The sequence below is a fragment of the Camarhynchus parvulus genome, chromosome 4 (assembly GCF_901933205.1).
Source record: "Camarhynchus parvulus chromosome 4, STF_HiC, whole genome shotgun sequence".
Taxonomy (NCBI): Eukaryota; Metazoa; Chordata; class Aves; order Passeriformes; family Thraupidae; genus Camarhynchus; species Camarhynchus parvulus.
Window position 1 is genome coordinate 813369 of NC_044574.1, and position 16543 is coordinate 829911.

A 16543-nucleotide genomic window follows, 5' to 3' on the forward strand; every position below is an offset into this window, starting at 1 on the left:
CTCTGAGTCTCCTTTTCTCCAGGCTGAACAGCCCCAGCTCCCTCAGTCGTTCTTCATACGGCTTGTGTTCCTGGGAGGACAGGACTCCATCCCATCCCTTCCCAGATTCCTGGGAATGAGCGGGGAGGAGGCTCTGGGGAAGCTCTGAGGGTGGCGATGAGCTCCCAGCGTTGGGAGTGAACGGACGGGGTTGAAGAGTCGCTCAACCTCTGAATTCCGGGGGGTTTTGCAGGCAGGAAACACCTCCAGAAAGGTGGGGAGCTCCGGGCACCGGCAGGCAGGGGTGCCAGGCTCGCTCACCTTGCTGGGAATTCTTTGTCCTGGCTGCGTTTGTGGGGCTGGTCCTTGGGATCCCCTCGCCTGCATCCCTTTCCTCTGCATCAGCTGCTGGTGGCCTGAAGCGGGAAAAAGGGCACGAAAAGAAGAAAAATGCTTTAAACCAGGAAACATGGCTCTAAAACAAGAAAAATGGCCCTAAAGCAGGAAAAAATGGCCCTAAAGCAGGAAATGTGGCCCTAAAACAGGAAATGTGGCCCTAAAACAAGAAAAGAATGCCCTAAAGCAGGAAAAAATGACCCTAAAACAGGAAAAATTTGCCCTAAAACAGGAAAAATGGGCCCAAAACAAGAAAAATGGCTCTATAGCAGGAAAAATGGCCCTAAAACAGGAAAGATGGTCCTAAGGAAAGGAAAACTGCCTGAAAGCAGGAAACATGGCCCTAAAACAAAAAAATCTACCTTAAATGAGGGAAAATGACCCTAAAAGAGGAAAAAATTGCCCTAAACCCGTAAAAAATGGCCCTAAAAGAAGAAAAATGGCTCTACAGCAGGAAAAAGATCCCTAAAGCAGGAAAGATGGTCCTAAGGAAAAAAAACTGCCTTAAAGCAGGAAACATGGCCCTAAAACAAGAAAAAACTGCCTGAAAGAAGGAAATATGGCCCTAAAACAAGAAAAACTGCCTGAAAGAAGGAAATATGGCCCTAAAACAAGAAAATCTGCCTTAAAGCAGGAAAAATGACCCAAAACCAGGAAAAAATTGCCCTAAACCAGTAAAAAATGGCCCTAAAACAAGTAAAATGGCTCTATAGCAGGAAAAATGTCCTTAAAGCAGGAAAGATGGCCCCAAAACCAAGAAAAAACTGCTTTAAACAGGGAAGGCTGGCCCTGAGGCAGGTATTCGGTGTGCCAGGGATGGGATTTGCAGAGCTGTGTCCCTGTGGTGCTGTCAGACACGGCCCAAGGACACCCCAGGCCCAGGACACACCTGTGTGGCCTCAGGTGCTGCCAGGGGTGACCTTGCGGAGCCTCTGGTGTCCCAGTGCAGGCCCCAGCAGGGAACATCTGGCCAGATGTGCTGGGCTGGGCTGCCCCGAGCCTCGGGGGGACAGCGACGCTCTAAAGCAGATGAATTAATTAAAATAAATGGAATGAAAATAAATCCCAGGCTCCCAAACAGGAGCAAAGTGCTCCCAGGTGGCTCTGCTGCCCTCAGATCCCAGCGGGGTTTTTTTCTGGTGCCCCAAAGAGGGAATGTGCCAAGGGAAAATGAGAATCCCCCGTTTGAACTCCTGCCTCCGTGCAGGGTTTGTGTTCCCCTCCAGAAACACCTGGATTAGGGAATTGTTTGGGTTTTCATGGGCTCTTTGGGCAGTGCCAGCTGCCAGGGGAATTTCAGGGTGTATCACGAGCAGGTGGTTATTAATTGTGATAATTAAATGTGCAGAGCATTCAGGGGCAGTGACATCAGCCAGTTCCACCCCTGGAAAACGGAGAGACAGGAGGCTGGTAATGACTGGGATGACAAAAATAACAGGAATGAAATTAAGCCAGAAATGAGGATAATTTATTCAAGTCCCTGGAAATCAGCTTGGCTGTTTGCATGCCTGGAGAAGCACGGAGAGCAAGGCAGGGATGCTTTAATAATGAGAGAATCTCTCCTCCTGCAGGTTGTTGGTCTCCTCCTGCCCAACCAGACCCTGGCCTCCACTGTGTTTTGGCAGGTGAGGCTCCTTGGGAAGGGTGGGAATGTGGGGAGGTGTCTGGGTTTGAAAAGCCAGGTGTCTGCTGAGGAAGGCAGGAGCCTCCCCTGAAATGGAAAATGTAAATCCCTTCCCTACAAATTATTGTAATTTTGAAATTAAGGGGCTCTCAGGGAAAGATATGGGAGCAGGAATAACAGTTCTTTAACAGGAATATTAAAAACACAAATGCAGTAGTACAAAACAAGCATGACAGAGTGAGAATGTGCCCTGTCCCCCTGTGTGCCGGGGGTGGCACAGCCCCATCCCATGGGGGCTCAGCCCTCCTGCAGTGCCAGCTGTGCTGCTGCTGGAGCAGGGATCCTGCACAAGGGGGGAGTTTTCCTCTGCAGCTCCAGGGCTGCTGCAGATGGGCCTGGGCTCCCTCTGGCAATGCAGGGCAGCAGAAAGCTGCTCCTCTGGCAATGCAGCGGGCAAAGGCTGCTGTGCTGCTCCAGGCTCAGATTGGATCCAGGTAGGAATGCTTGGCTCCTCCCCTGGGCGCAGCATCTCCCCATGGGATGCTGGAATTGGATCAGCCCTGCAGGGACACTCACTGGCCATGGACAGCAGATAATTAATGATTAATGGCCCATGAACAGCAGATAAGTAATGATTAATGGCCCATGAACAGCAGATAAGTAATGATTAATGGCCCATGGACAGCAGAGATCTCCTGCAGGGAGGATTGGCTGTGGAAGAGATAACAAAAACTGCCCCATGAACAGCAGATCCCTGCCCCAGCTCTGACAGGTGGCAATGGAATACACACTGATCTTGCAGCCCAGGACAGGAGGGAAGAGCTGGGCTTTGCCCAGAGGACAGACTGCAGCTGTGGCTGTCCCTCCTGGCCGTGCTTTAGGGACAGGCTGTGCCTGGATCCCTTCAGGGAAAGGCCTGCAAGGGGCTGGAAACAAATCTGGGCTCCCCTTTCCACCCCACACCTTCCTGTGCCATGGCAAGGAAGAGGCAGAGCAGGCCAGAAGCAAAAATCAGATTTTGGAGCCATTTTGTCAGGGTGTAAGTGATTCTTCCATGTGCACATCGATGGAGGGGCTGGCCCTAAACCCACCCATCTGCCTTTGGGAGGATGAGGAGCTGGGATTTTCCTTGGGGAAGGATGTTGGAAGGGCTGGGGATGATGGGAGGCCCTGTTGCTGGGAATTTTGGGAATAGGTGTTCATGGCAAAGCCCAGGAGCCCTGCACTGAGTCTGCCACAGGAACTCTGCGGGAAAACAATCTGTGTGTAGGGAGGTGCTGGTGTGATTTCCCATTCACATTCTGGGAATTAAGAGTAAGGGGAGGAAGCAGGCATGGGAAGGAGAGCTCCATAGTAAACACACCACGAGTGTGATTCCGTCGCCAGCTGAAACGAAGGAACGAGTTATTTTCAGCCTCCTTTCTGTGGCAAATGTCTTTTTATTGTCTGCACTGAGAGTGGGGATGGAGCTGTGCAGTCAGGAAGGCTCAGAGCAGGGTGGGATCTGCCTGGAGTGTGGGGATCTGCCACGAGTTTGGGGTGTGCTGGGTCTGGCTGGGAGCTGCCCCACAGGAGGAGTGGCTGGGGACATCCTGGGTCACTCAGGGCTTTGAAGGCCGCTCACCTGCCCTGTCTGGAGACATCTGGGATGGAATCCCAGGCTGGTTTGGGTGGGAAGGGACCATAAATCCCATCCCATTCCACCCCAGGTGAGCAGGGACACCTCCCACCATCCCAGGGGGCTCCAAGCCCTGTCCAGCCTGGCCTTGGACACTTCCAGGGATTCGGGGGCAGCCCCAAGTGCTCTGTTCCAGCCAGTTTAATGCCATGTGTGTCCATGAGCTGGGCCATCTGCTCATCTCCTGCTCCTCAGAAGCCTCTTGGGAGCCTGTGGAGCTCAGGAAGGGCCTGCTGGAATGGCACTGCTGCATCCTGACTGCATGTGGGTTTGGCCAGGACGCCTGGAGGAATTCCTTCACATTAAGGGAGATTGGATATTGGCAGGGGCTGCCCAGGGAGGTGGTGGAGACCCCATCCCTGGAGATATCCCAGGAAGGCCTGGACGTGGCACTCAGAGCTCTGGGCTGGGGACAAGGGGGAAACAGGCACAGCTTGGGTTGGGTGACCCTGGAGGGATTTTCCAGCCTCAGTGATCCTGGGATTCTGTGGGATTAAAACCCAACAGCAGTGAGGGAGATGGGACCAGGAGAGGAGTTGCCCATCCAGGGAAGCAGAGCTGCCCTTGGGACACCGGACACCTCGGAATTCCCATCCCTCCTTTTGAAAGGCATCAACTCACACCTAGACCCTGCAGCAGCGAGGTGCTGTGCTGGGAGCAGTCCAAGGGCACATGAGATTTCCCTCAGAACTCCCAGAAGGTCAGATTTTGTTGGGTTTGTGCTGATGCTGTGTCTCTGTGTCCCGCAGTGGTTGAACCAGAGCCACAACGCGTGTGTGAACTATGCAAACCGCAACGCGAGCAAGGTGAGCCAGCTGTCGCCGTGAGGTGACAAACACCCCTGGGTCCTGATTCCAGGGTGAGGGGGGCTGAAAAACTTCTTTTGTCCCTGACTTCAGGGCAGTGAGGGTGGCCATGACAAACCTCTCTGGGCCCTGATTCCAGGGTGAAGGTGGGGGTGACAAACACCCCTGGTTCCTGATTCCAGGGTGAGGGTGGCTGACAAACCTCCCTGGTTCCTGTCTCCAGAGCAGTGAGGGTGACTGTGACAAACCTCTCTAGGCCCTGATTTCAGGGACCGAGTGTGCCTGACAAACCTCTCTGGGCCCTGACTCTGGTGCAGTGACAGTGGCCATGACAAACCTCTCTGGTCCCTGATTTCAGGGTGAGGGTGGCCATGACAAACCTCTCTGGTCCCTGATTTCAGGGTGAGGGTGGCCATGACAAACCTCCCTGGTTCCTGATTCCAGAGCATTGAGGGTGACCATGACAAACCTCCCTGGGCCCTAACTTCATGGTGAGGGTGGTAAAAATGAAAAGGAGCAGGTTCAATGGAGCTGCCCAAAAAGAACTTTAACAACAGAGTGAAAAACAACAAACATGGAGAAGTTGAGCAGGGGCAGGATCCAAAGACCTGAGACAAAGGGGAAGCAACAATATATACACTTGGGGGTGGAACATTCTGGAACTATAACCATACAGGGGAAACAAGTAACCAATAGGGGAGCAGAACTTCGTGAAACATACAGGGGATACATAACAGGGCATAGCCAATAGGGGAGCAGGACTTGGACAGCTTAGCATAACACCAAAGGCTTGTGGGGGAACTCTCAAGCTCACCCTAAGTTAAACAAATGATTCCCAGGGCTCAAAACTCACACCTGGTTCTTTTGGGGTAAAATCTGGCTGACTTTGAATCACAGCTGTGCTAATTCCTACACACAGCCATGAGGCAGCTGTGGGCCTGCCCTGGGGCATTCCCACATGGAAACACCAATCCTGCCTCTTCTGTGGCCATGAAACCTCTGGGGTGACCATGAAACCTCTGGGGTGACCATGAAACCTCTGGGGTGGCCACTGGGGGATGTCTAGACTGGCCATTGTCCCGTGTTTAAACTCAGTGTAACCAGCACAAGGATCTGGGAATCACTCCAGGCACAGAAATGAGGCTCAGGGCCTTGGAGCTGAACCAGTCCATGGTCCCAACTGGTCTGGAATGGATTAACTGGGATCTGAAAGAGCACAGAGCAGAATGGTGCCTGGGTTGGGGGAGCAGGAGGAAGCTCCATCATCCCATCTCCCAAGGCTTTTGTTCGTGCTGGTGGCAGTGGGAAGTGCTGGGGCTGTTCCTAGGGAGTGCTGGGGCTGTTCCTGCTCCATCCTTGGTGGGGCTGTCCCTGCTCCATCCTTGGTGGGGCTGTTCCTGCTCCATCCTTGGTGGGGCTGTTCCTGCTCCATCCTTGGTGGGGCTGTCCCTGGGGAGTGCTGGGGCTGTCCCTTTTCCACCCTTGGTGGGGCTGTCCCTGCTCCATCCTTGGTGGGGCTGTCCCTGGAAAGTGCTGGGGCTGTCCCTGCTCCATCTTGGTGATTCTGTCCCTGCTCCCTTCCTTCTCCTCAGCCTCCATTCATCCCGTGTTGGGATGTGGGAAGCTGAGCTGGAATCCATCCAGCTCACTGAGAGAACATTTCACAGATGAAATATTGACTGTGGCGAGTTTGGGGTTCAGCACTCCAGGGTAGAAATGCTAATTTGGTACCATTTGCTGAATTTCACTCACATCCTTCCTTTGAGCTGCTATTATTATAATTTTCTGATGCCAATTAATTTTCCATTCCCTGTAACCTTGCTCAGGAGGCCACGATTTCCTCGCTTTTGCCTCTTGGGATGACAGACCATGTGTCACAGAACAATATGACAAAATTAAACCTGTCTCTGCTCTGAAACAAATACACCAAAACCAAAACAAACAAACAAAAAAAAAAGGGGGGAAAAAAGGGTTGAATATTAATAACCAGAAGTTTGTTTATTGAAAATATGTTTTGTTTTTCTTTCCAAAGCCTTCTCCGACATCCAAGTTCATCCAGGGCTACTTGGGAGCTGTCATAAGTGCTGTCTCAATAGCAGTGGGTAACTCTTTATGTCTCTGGATTTCATGACTAAGGAGCTGCTTGGGAGATGTTTTTTGGGTCGCTGAGCATGTTGATGTCTTTTAATTGACTTAACTCCGTTTTGATAACCAGCAAATGCTGTCACCTGGGGTGTGGCTGGCCCTGCATGCCCGAGCTTTGCGGCAGAACCAGAACCCAGCCCCTCCTGCGCTGTGCCTTGGCTGCTCTGTGAACTCCCACTCTCCCTCGTGCGTTAATTGGTGGGGAATTAATTAACCAGGCTAATTGAGAGACCTCGAGGCTGCAGGGCCCTGGGTGGCAGGAGAGGAGAGGCAGAGTTCTGGAATGTTCCGCTGGGGGATGGAATTACATCTTCCCCTGTGGATGTGTTCCAAGCTGGAGCTGGAGTTCAGGTCGTGGTGTGGAACCCTGGAATGGGTTGGGTGGGAAGGGACCTCAAATCCCACCCAGTGCCACCCCTGCCATGGCAGGGACACCTCCCACTGTCCCAGGTGCTCCCAATGTCCAACCTGGCCTTGGGCACTGCCAGGGATCCAGGGGCAGCCCCAGCAAATCTGGGAATTCCAGCCCAGCCAGGAATTCCTTGCCAAGATGCCAGCCCAATCTCCCCTTTCCCAGTGGGAGCCATTCCCTGGCTCCTGTCCCTGCAGGCCTTGTCCCCAGTCCCTCTCCAGCTCTCCTGCAGCCCCTCCAGGCACTCTGAGGATTCCCTGGAATTTTCCCTTCTCCAGGGGAACATTCCCAGCTCTCCCAGCCTGGCTCCAGAGCAGAGGAGCAGCTCCAGGGCCTCTTCTGCAGTTCTGTGTGAAATAATCTGTGAGAGATTTTAACATTCCTAAAATCAAGCTCTTGTGGCTTTCGATACATTCCCAGGAGCACAGGTTGACATCAGGAGCAGGATCAGCTCTTCCCAAATGGGCAGGAACAGTTTTGAGGAGCAGCTTGGGAAAGTTATTCCTTACACTGGGGTTTCAAATAAGCCCCAAACTGAGTGGTTGTACCTTTTCCTTTGGAGCATTACAGATCCCACAGCAGTTGGTATTTTTCCCTCTGGCCAAGACATTTCCCCATTTTTTCAGGTCATGGACAATTTGCTCCTTGTGCAGCTGCCAGACCGTTTTCCAAAGGGTGTGGAGTTGTTGGAGTGCCTCGAGGTTTTGAGGGAAAACTCCATCGTATTGGGTACCCCTGTGCAGGATGGTTTGCCATGTCTCAGTCTGTGTGCTGGGCACTGCTGCTCCTGTCCCCTCTGCTGTCCCTTCCTGCAGAGCTCACCCTGCTCCCAGCCCAGCCTGGCTCACCTGGGCTCACACCCTGGCTCACCTGAGCTTAAAACCCAGTCTGGCTCACCTGAGCCCCCAGCCTGGCTCACTTGGGCTCACACCCTGGCTCACCTGAGCTTAAAACCCAGTCTGGCTCACCTGAGCTCCCAGCCTGGCTCACCTGGGCTCACACCCTGGCTCACCTGAGCTCCCAGCCTGGCTCACCTGGGCTCACACCCTGACTCACCTGAGCTCCCACCTCCTCACCCAGGATTAGTGCTCACTTTTCCAGCTCAACTTGAACCCTAATCTCCATCCTAACAACCTCAGCGCTTTGGTTTTCCATCCACAGCTTCCAGAGGAAGCGTGGGATGGTTTCCCTGAGCTCCTCAGTGCTTAGGCCAGCATTTTTCTCACCTTGTGTGTCCCTGAGGTGCCAGTCCCCAGCTGGACGAGCTGCTGCCCCTCACACCCTGGCACGCTGTGGTGCTGCTGATCCCGTGGTTTTGGCATTAATGCTCCTCTCCCTCTTGGAACAGGGGCAGATTAGAGGGGCAGGACACACGGACAAGGATCTTGGCAGAGCTTTGTCCCCCGAGCAGCTGGGAGGCTTTGGTAAGGACCCCGTGGGTGTGGAGCTGTCCGTGCTGCAGGGCTGTGCAGGACTTGGGGAGCTGGAGTTCCTTGGGCTGCTCAGAGCCTGCAGGGCAGCTCCAGAGGGCAGAAGGGACCTTGGGGTGCTCTGGGAAACACCCCTGTGCAAAGAGGTGTGGGAAGCTCCCTGAGATGGGCAGGGAATAAAACTGGGGAGTTCCAGCCTGGTGCAAGCAGAGATCTCCCTGCACGGGAAAGCTGCTCCCTCCTGGGCAGGGCCACCCTGTCCCCCAGGCTGGCATCCCACCTGGATGCCCTGGGTGTGTGGAACAGTGCTGGCTCGGAGCTGGGGTGCTCAGGGGGTCAGAACAGTGCCACAGGGACAGGCAGGAGCTTTCTGTGGGGCTGTGGATGGTCCGGGGTGGAGAAGAGCAAAAACCTTCTGGGATTCTTCTCCTGCCTGATGTTTGGGAGCTGAAGGGCAAAAACCTTCTGGGGTTCTCCTTCCTGATGTTTGAGATGTTTTCCTCCATGTGGACCATGAAGGGTAAAAACCTTCAGGGGTTCTTCTCCTTCCTCATGTTTGGGAGGTTTTCTTCCATGTGGAGCATGAAGGGCAAAAACCTTCAGGGGTTCTTCTCCTTCCTGATCTTTGGAAGGTTTTCCTCCAAGTTGAGCATGAAGGGCAAAAACTTTCATGGGTTCTTCTTCTATCCTGATGTTGGAAGGAGCTTCTCCTCCACGTGAAATATGAAGGGCAGCAGCCTTTAGAGGTTCTTCTTCTGGATGCGGAGATATTTTTCCCCATGTGAAACATGAAGGGCAAAACCCTTCCAAGGGTTCTTCTTCCTGATGTTTGGGAGGTTTTCATCCACGTGGAGCACGAAGGGCAAAAACCTTCTGGGGTTCTCCTTTCTGATGTTGGGATGTTTTCTTCCACATGGAGCTGAAGGGCAAAAACATTTAAGGGTTCTTCTACCCTGATGCTGGAAGGAGGTTTTCCTCCATGTGAAATATGAAGGGCAGCAGCCTTTAGAGCTTCTTCTTCTGGATGCTGGGATATTTTCCCCCACATGGAGCATGAAGGGCAAAAATCTTCTTGGGTTCTTCTCCTTCCTGATGTTGGAAGGATGTTTTCTTCCATGTGGAGCATGAAGGGCAAAAACCTTTAGCTGTTCTTCTTCTTGATGTTGGAATGAGCTTTTCCTCCGTGTGAAATATGAAGGGCAGCAGCCTTTAGAGGTTCTTCTCCTTTTGGATATTGGGATGTTTTTCTCCACATGGAGCAGGAAAGGCAAAATCCTTCAAGGGTTCTTCTTCCTGATGTCTGGGAGGTTTTCCTCCATGTGGAGGATGAAAGGCAAAAACCTTCAGGAGTTCTTCTCCTTCCTCATGTTTGGGAGGTTTTCTTCCATGTAGAGTTGAAGGGCAAAAATATTTAGGGGTTCTTCTACCCTGATGTTGGAAGGAGCTTTTCCTCCACATGGACCATGAAGGCCAGCAGCCTTTAGAGATTCTTCTTCTGGATGCTGGGATATTTTTTCTCCACATGGAGCATGAAGGGCAAAAACCTTCATGGGTTATTCTCCTTCCTGATGTTGGAAAGATGTTTTCTTTCACGTGGAGCATGAGGGGCAAAAACCTTCAGGGGTTCTTCTTCTATCATGATGTTGGAAAGAGCTTTTCCTCCACGTGGACCATGAAGGGCAGCAGCCTTTAGAGGTTCTTCTCCTTCTGCATGTTGGAAGCTTTTCCTCCATGTGGAGCTGAAGGGCAAAAACTTTCAGGGGTTTTTCTTCTATCCTGATGTTGGAAGGAGCTTTTTCTTCATGTGCAATATGAAGGGCAGCAGCCTTTAGGAGTTCTCCTTCTGAATGTTGGAAGCTTTTCCTCCACATGGAGCATGAAGGACAGAAGCCTTTAGAGGTTCTTCTCCTTTTGGATGTTGGGAGGTTTTTCTCCACATGGAGCATGAAGGGCAAAAACCTTCAAGGGTTCTTCTCCTTCCTGATGTTGGAAGGAGGTTTTCCTCCACATGGAGCATGAAGAGCAGCATGTGAGGTTCTTCTTTAGAGGTTCTTCTCCTCCTGGATGTTGGGAGGTCTCCCTCCACGCAGGGCAGGGAGAGCAGCTGCCTTCACAGGCGTTTTTTCCTGATGTTGGAAGGAGGTTTTCTCCACATGAAACATGAAGGCCAGCAGCCTTTAGAGGTTCTCCTCCTCTCTGATGTTGGAAGAAAACCTTCCCAGCAGAGCAGGGCTGGCACAGGGGATGTGCAGTGAGGTTTCTGTGTCCCCACAGACATCCCACTGGGAACACTCCTGCAGTTGTGGAATGCTGTGTCCTGAAAGCCCTCAGAGCTCCCTCCAGCCTGGAGAAAGCCCTGCCCAGCAGGGAGGCCCTGGGCTCAGTCACTGGGGGGAGACCCTTCCCTGTGTGCAGGTGGAAAAGGGCCAGGAGAAGCCCAGAGAGGACAAAGCAGTGAATTTGTGCTGTGCCTCACCCTCTGTGTCCTCACAGCAGGGACAAGCACACTGCTCCATCAGGGCTGGGCTTGGCCTCATTGTCCTGCGGTTAAATGGGAAATCTTTGCAAATATCCTGATTTTCTTCCCTTTCTAGAGAGAGAGGAATTGCTACAACCGCAGCTCCTGATTTCCAGCCCTACAGGGTGAATCTGGGGAGGAATCAATATTATTTTATTCCACATTTTTCTCCCCACATTTCCTTTTCTCTCCAACTACTCCCATCCCAACCCAAGTCACAGCACAGAGCTGTGCCAGGTCCATAACTTCGTCCCTTCTCCTGTGCATGACTCGGATGAAGGAATCACTTGAAATAAGGCTGGGAAAGGTGTTTGGGTTGGAACAGATCCCAAATCCCAAATCCCAAATCCCATCCCACCCCACCCCTGCCATGGCAGGGACACCTCCCACTATCCCAGGTGGATCCAAGCCCCAATGTCCAACCTGGCCTGGGACATTCCAGGGATCCAGGGGCAGCCACAGCTGCTCTGGGAATTCCATCCTCTAACATCTCCTTTTCTCTTTCTGTGATTGTAGTTTATTTTTATCCCGCTTTCCCCCCACCAGCCTCTTTCCTGCCTTTTCTTTTGCTCCCTCACTTTACCGCTGTTCTGAAGAGTGATAATGTAATTTTTTTCCCCAAACAATTGAGTGGATTCCTGGGATCAGGCTCCAAATCCTGATATCTGGCTGCTGTTCATGCTGGTGGTGCATGAAGTGCAATTAACACCAGCTGGTTTTCCTAAACAAGGCAAACAAAGGCAGGGAGAAGTAAAAAGACTTGAGAAAGACCAAATGTATTTTAAATGTTTGGAATTTTTTATTCCCCCAGTATTCCAGTGCCAAGAGCTGCACAGATCAGGGGGGCTGTGATGAGACAGAAACTCTTTCCAGCTGACACACACACTCTTACTCTGCTATTTTTCACGCTTTTAGAAGATTAAAAAAGCTCATGAAGCCGATTTTATTGGCAACAATTGCTTTTTAGATATTATAATTTTATATAGATAATAATTATTTATAACAACTTTATTATTTCTATGTGGAAGAAGGTTTCTTCTGCCCAGGGAAATTGGGCAATCCCTGGAAGTGTCCAAGTGCAGCTTGGAGCACCCTGGCCCAGTGGAAGGTGAGGGATGGATGAGAGGGGATTTAGGGCCCTTCCAAACTAACCCGTTCCAGGATTTTCCAGTTCCTAATTCCAGATCCCAGCTCCATTTGCTGTGGCATTGCTGATCCCTTTTGGTGCTGGCTCAGCTCTTCAGGACTTAGATGAAACTTTGGGTCAGAGGTGACTCTTGGGGCTGTGCTGAAAGGCCTGAATTAAATCAGCCAAGGGCCAGGAGCAGCCATTCCCTGTTTCCTGCATTGTCACTGCTGCTGGGACCTTTGGATTGGTTACTGGTGGGGTTAATGTGGGCTGACCCCTCTGGAACCCTCTGGGGTAATTTTTTGGGTCCCTCTGGACCTTCTCCTTGAAGCACCTCCCAGTTTTGCTGTGGGATTGGAGCTTTGTCCATCGGCTTTTCAATTTCCCTGATCACAGCTTCCAGTTCTGCCAAGAGCAGCTCCAAATCCTGCAATCCCAATCCTTCCATTTCCATCAATCCCATTCCTTCCCATGCCAGCAATCCCATTTCTTCCTCTTCCAGCAATCCAAATCCTTCCCTTTCCATCAATCCCATTTCTTCCTTTTCCATCAATCCCAATCCTTCCCTTTCCAGCAATCCCATTTCTTCCCCTTCCATCAATCCCAATCCTTCCCTTTCCATCCATGCTATTTCTTCCCATTCCAGCAATCCTATTCCTTCCCACACCATCAATCCCATTTCTTCCTTTTCCATCAACCCCATTCCTTCCCTTTTCAACAATCCCATTCCTTCCCCTTCCAGCAATCCCATTCCTTCTTTTTTCATCATTCCCATTCTTTTTTGATCAATCCCATTCCTTCCCTTTCCAGCAATCCCATTTCTTCCCTTTCCAGCAATCCAAATCCTTCCCACACCATCAATCCTACTCCTTCCCATTCCAGCAATTCCTTTCCTGCCCTTTCCAGCAATCCCATTCCTTCTTTTTTCATCATTCCCATTCTTTCTTTTTTGATGAATCCCATTCCTTCCCTTTCCAGCAATCCCATTCCTTCTCTTTTCCTATCAATCCCATTCCTTCCCACACCATCAATCCCATTCCTTCCCATGCCAGGAATCCCATTTCTTCCTTACCCATTCCAGCAATCCCAGTCCTTCCCTTTCCAGCAATCCCATTCCTTCCCTACCCATTCCAGCAATCCCATTCCATCCCTTTCCATCACTCCTATTCCATCCCTTTCCATCAATCCCATTCCCTCCCTTTCCATCAATCCCATTCCCTCCCTTTCCATCAATCCCATTCCATCCCTTTCCATCAATCCTATTCTATCCCTTTCCAGCAATCCGAATCTTTCCCTTTCCAGCACTCCCGCTCCTTCCCGTGCCGCGGGGCTGCTCCTCCTTCCCCGCTAGCTCTCACGCTGACCTCTCACACACCATTTCTCGCTCTCCTCTCCAGGTGGAGGTGCCCCTGTGGATTTTTCCAATCCGCTCCTTGTTCCCGATAATTGTCTGCGAGGCTGCGCTGACAGCCTGTGAATGGGGTGTGATGTCCATAATCAGCTGGGAGAGCCGGAGCCCTCCCGCCGCCTCGCTCTGCCGTGCTCGGGGCAGCCAGGAGACATTCGGGGGCTGGAGGAAGGAGAGGGGATGGAGCGTGGCCTGGCTCCCTCCTCCATGGGAGCAGGGGGCAAATCCCAGGGGATCCGAGGAGCTGGTGATCAACTTCTCTTTTAAATTAAGTTTAAGTTTGAAATGAAGCGGTGCCTGGCGCTAAAGTGTGCATCTCTCTGCTCTGAAGAGAGCACATCCCTTTCCCTGTTCACTCTCAGACCCCGGAAGGGAATGGTTGGATATCTCAGACTGGACACTCAGCCTGGCAGTTCCTCCATGGAGCCCCGAAATCGCTGGAGCTGAGCAGCCATTCCCAAAGGCACAAGGACATGGGGCTCTTGTGGGGACAAGGACATGGGGCTCTCTGGGAATGCTCCCAGTGTCCATCATCATCCTGTCCCTGGAGTCAGGAGCACCTGGCACCTGCTGGGTGCTGCCAAGCCCATCCCTGGGAGTGTCCCAGGCCAGGCTGGACAGGGCTTGGAGCAGCCTGGGATGGTGGAAGGTGTCCAAGGCAGGGCGTTGGAAGTAGATGATCCTTAATGTTCCTCCTGTGACTGTCCCCTCCCAAACCCCGTGTGCCTGTCTGTATCATCTTCTCTCTCGTTCCACTGGGATGTCTCCATTTCCAGCAGGTTTGTTCTCATCCCTTCCTTTCCCTCTGCCCCAGCCCATCCCCACCACCCCAGCAGTGCTGCTGCCTCTGGGCAGGATCCAGGTGCACGGAAAACTTGGTGTGAGACAAGTCCCTCTTGTCTTGGGCATGGCCCCTTATCCTCCTTGCTCCACCATCTCCCAAACCAAGTTTGTTGTGTTCTCAGCAGGAATCCCACTTTTCTCCAGCCTTGCTCCAGACTGCACCCTTCTCTTCCCTTGAAGCATCCAGCTGTGGGGCTGCTGTGGCCATCCCTGCTGGAATTGTCTTGGGAGTGATGTTTCCTCCTTCCCTTACTCTTGCTCCGCTCCAAGTTCCTTCCCCACTCGGATCCTGATTGCTTTCCCTTCCCTTAGACTCTTCCATTCTGTTCTCCTTGGCTTGGGAAAGCTCCAGTTGGGAAAGAGCCCAGTTTTCCATCTCTCTGCCTCCATCTTCACCTCCCAGCCCTAATGAATGAGTTTTTTCCTTCCTTCTCCTAATGCTCTTTTCTCCAGCTTGGCTGGATGGGACTCATCAGATCCAATTAGTTCTAATCCAATCTGGTGACTGGGGAATGAGGGATAACCTCCTTTGGAGCCAGTCCCTCTTTCCAAGTTGACTTTCCAGGTCACTTGAACAGCCAGCTCCAGCTGCAGCGCTCAGGGATGCCCTGGAGTTAAATCCCCTAAATCAGTGGAGATTTCTCCAGCACAGTCCATGAAGGAACATTTGGGTGGTGTCATCTACCAGCTAATCCTCTCTGGACTCCTGAGATTCCTCTATTTTATAAAAATTCCCTCCCAATATGAAATGAAATAACTCCTTGGATGGATTTACTTCTCTAGGCTGGGTTTAAGAGGTGTGGGCTTGGCCATTGCCAATGTCAGGGATTCAAAACCATCTCTCAGGCTTCAAAACTCTTCACAAAAAGGCAGAAAAAACAGGGATTTTTTTTTAAATTCCTGTGGTTTTAGAATTGGTGTCTTGGTAGACATGAGGTCAGAACTTTGTGAGACAAGAAGGAGAAGAAAAGGAATCAGAAACGTTGGTCTCTGACAGCATCTGATGGTTCTGCTTCAAAGTGCGGTGGCATCACAAACGTTCTGCTGAGGGAATGTTGGTGATGCTGAAACAAAAGGGAGCTAAAGAAATGGCAGGAATTCTTGGCCCTTGAGGAGGAGGAGGAGGGAGGAAGGGCAGAGTGCTGCCAGAGGCACAGCAGAGCCCTGGGTGAGGTTTCTCTCCCACTGGCCATGTTTGATCCCGGTTTTGTGTTGAGGGATGTTAAGTGTTGGTGTCACGTATCCCTGTGTCCAGCCATGTGTCCGTGGGTCCAGCTGTGTGTCCCTGTGTCCAGTCACACATCCCTGTGTCCACTCATGTGTCTGTGTGTCCACTCATGTGTCCCTGTGTCTAGTCATGTATTCCTGTGTCCGGTCAGCATGAATCTATCCCTATGTCCACGCTTGTGTCCCTGTGTCCACTCATGCGTCCGTATGTCCACTCATGTGTCCCTATGTCCAGCCATGTGTCCACTTATGTGTCCTTGTGTCCAGCCATGTGTCTGTGTGTCCAGCCATGTGTTCCTGTGTCCAGCCATGTGAGCCTATGTCCAGCCATGTGTCCACTCGTGTCCCTGTGTCCAGCCATGTGTCCCTGTGTCCACTCATGTGCCTGTGTGCACTCATGTGTCCCTGTGTCCTGTCACATATCCCTGTGTCCAGCCCTGTGTCCCTGTGTCCAGTCACATATTCCTGTGTCCGGTCAGCATGAATCTATCCCTGTGTCCATTCTTGTGTCCCTGTGTCCAGTCATGTGTCTGTGTGTCCAGCTGTGTGTCCCTGTGTCCACTCATGTGTCCACTTATGTGTCCCTGTGTCCAGCCATGTGTCCCTGTGTCCAGCCCTGTGTTTCTGTGTCCAGCCCTGTGTCCCTGTGTCCAGTCACATATTCCTGTGTCCGGTCAGCATGAGTCTATCCCTGTGTCCACTCTTGTGTCCCTGTGTCCAGTCATGTGTCTGTGTGTCCAGCCCTGTGTCCCTATGTCCATCCATGTGTCCACTTATGTGTCCCTGTGTCCAGCCCTGTGTCCCTGTGTCCAGCCCTGTATCCCTGTGTCCAGCCCTGTGTCGGTGTGTCCTGCTCCCCCAGCTCCCTCAGCCACATCAAGGGAGTGCTCTGGAGGAGGAAACCTCAGCAAACCAGGCAGTTGGAGAAACCTGGATTCATTCTGGGTC

General features: G+C 51.9%; 1 protein-coding gene across 2 annotated transcripts in view; it reads left to right on the forward strand.

Annotated features, from left to right (window-relative positions):
- Positions 1-16543, forward strand: part of SFXN5 (sideroflexin 5) — a 117100-nt gene that overhangs the window by 52514 nt on the left and 48043 nt on the right. For both annotated transcript variants that reach the window (XM_030947420.1, XM_030947421.1), the window contains 3 exons: positions 1947-2000; positions 4427-4483; positions 6516-6581. In XM_030947420.1, the coding sequence (XP_030803280.1) occupies positions 1947-2000; positions 4427-4483; positions 6516-6581 (177 nt within the window). The remainder of the gene's footprint in view (positions 1-1946; positions 2001-4426; positions 4484-6515; positions 6582-16543) is intronic.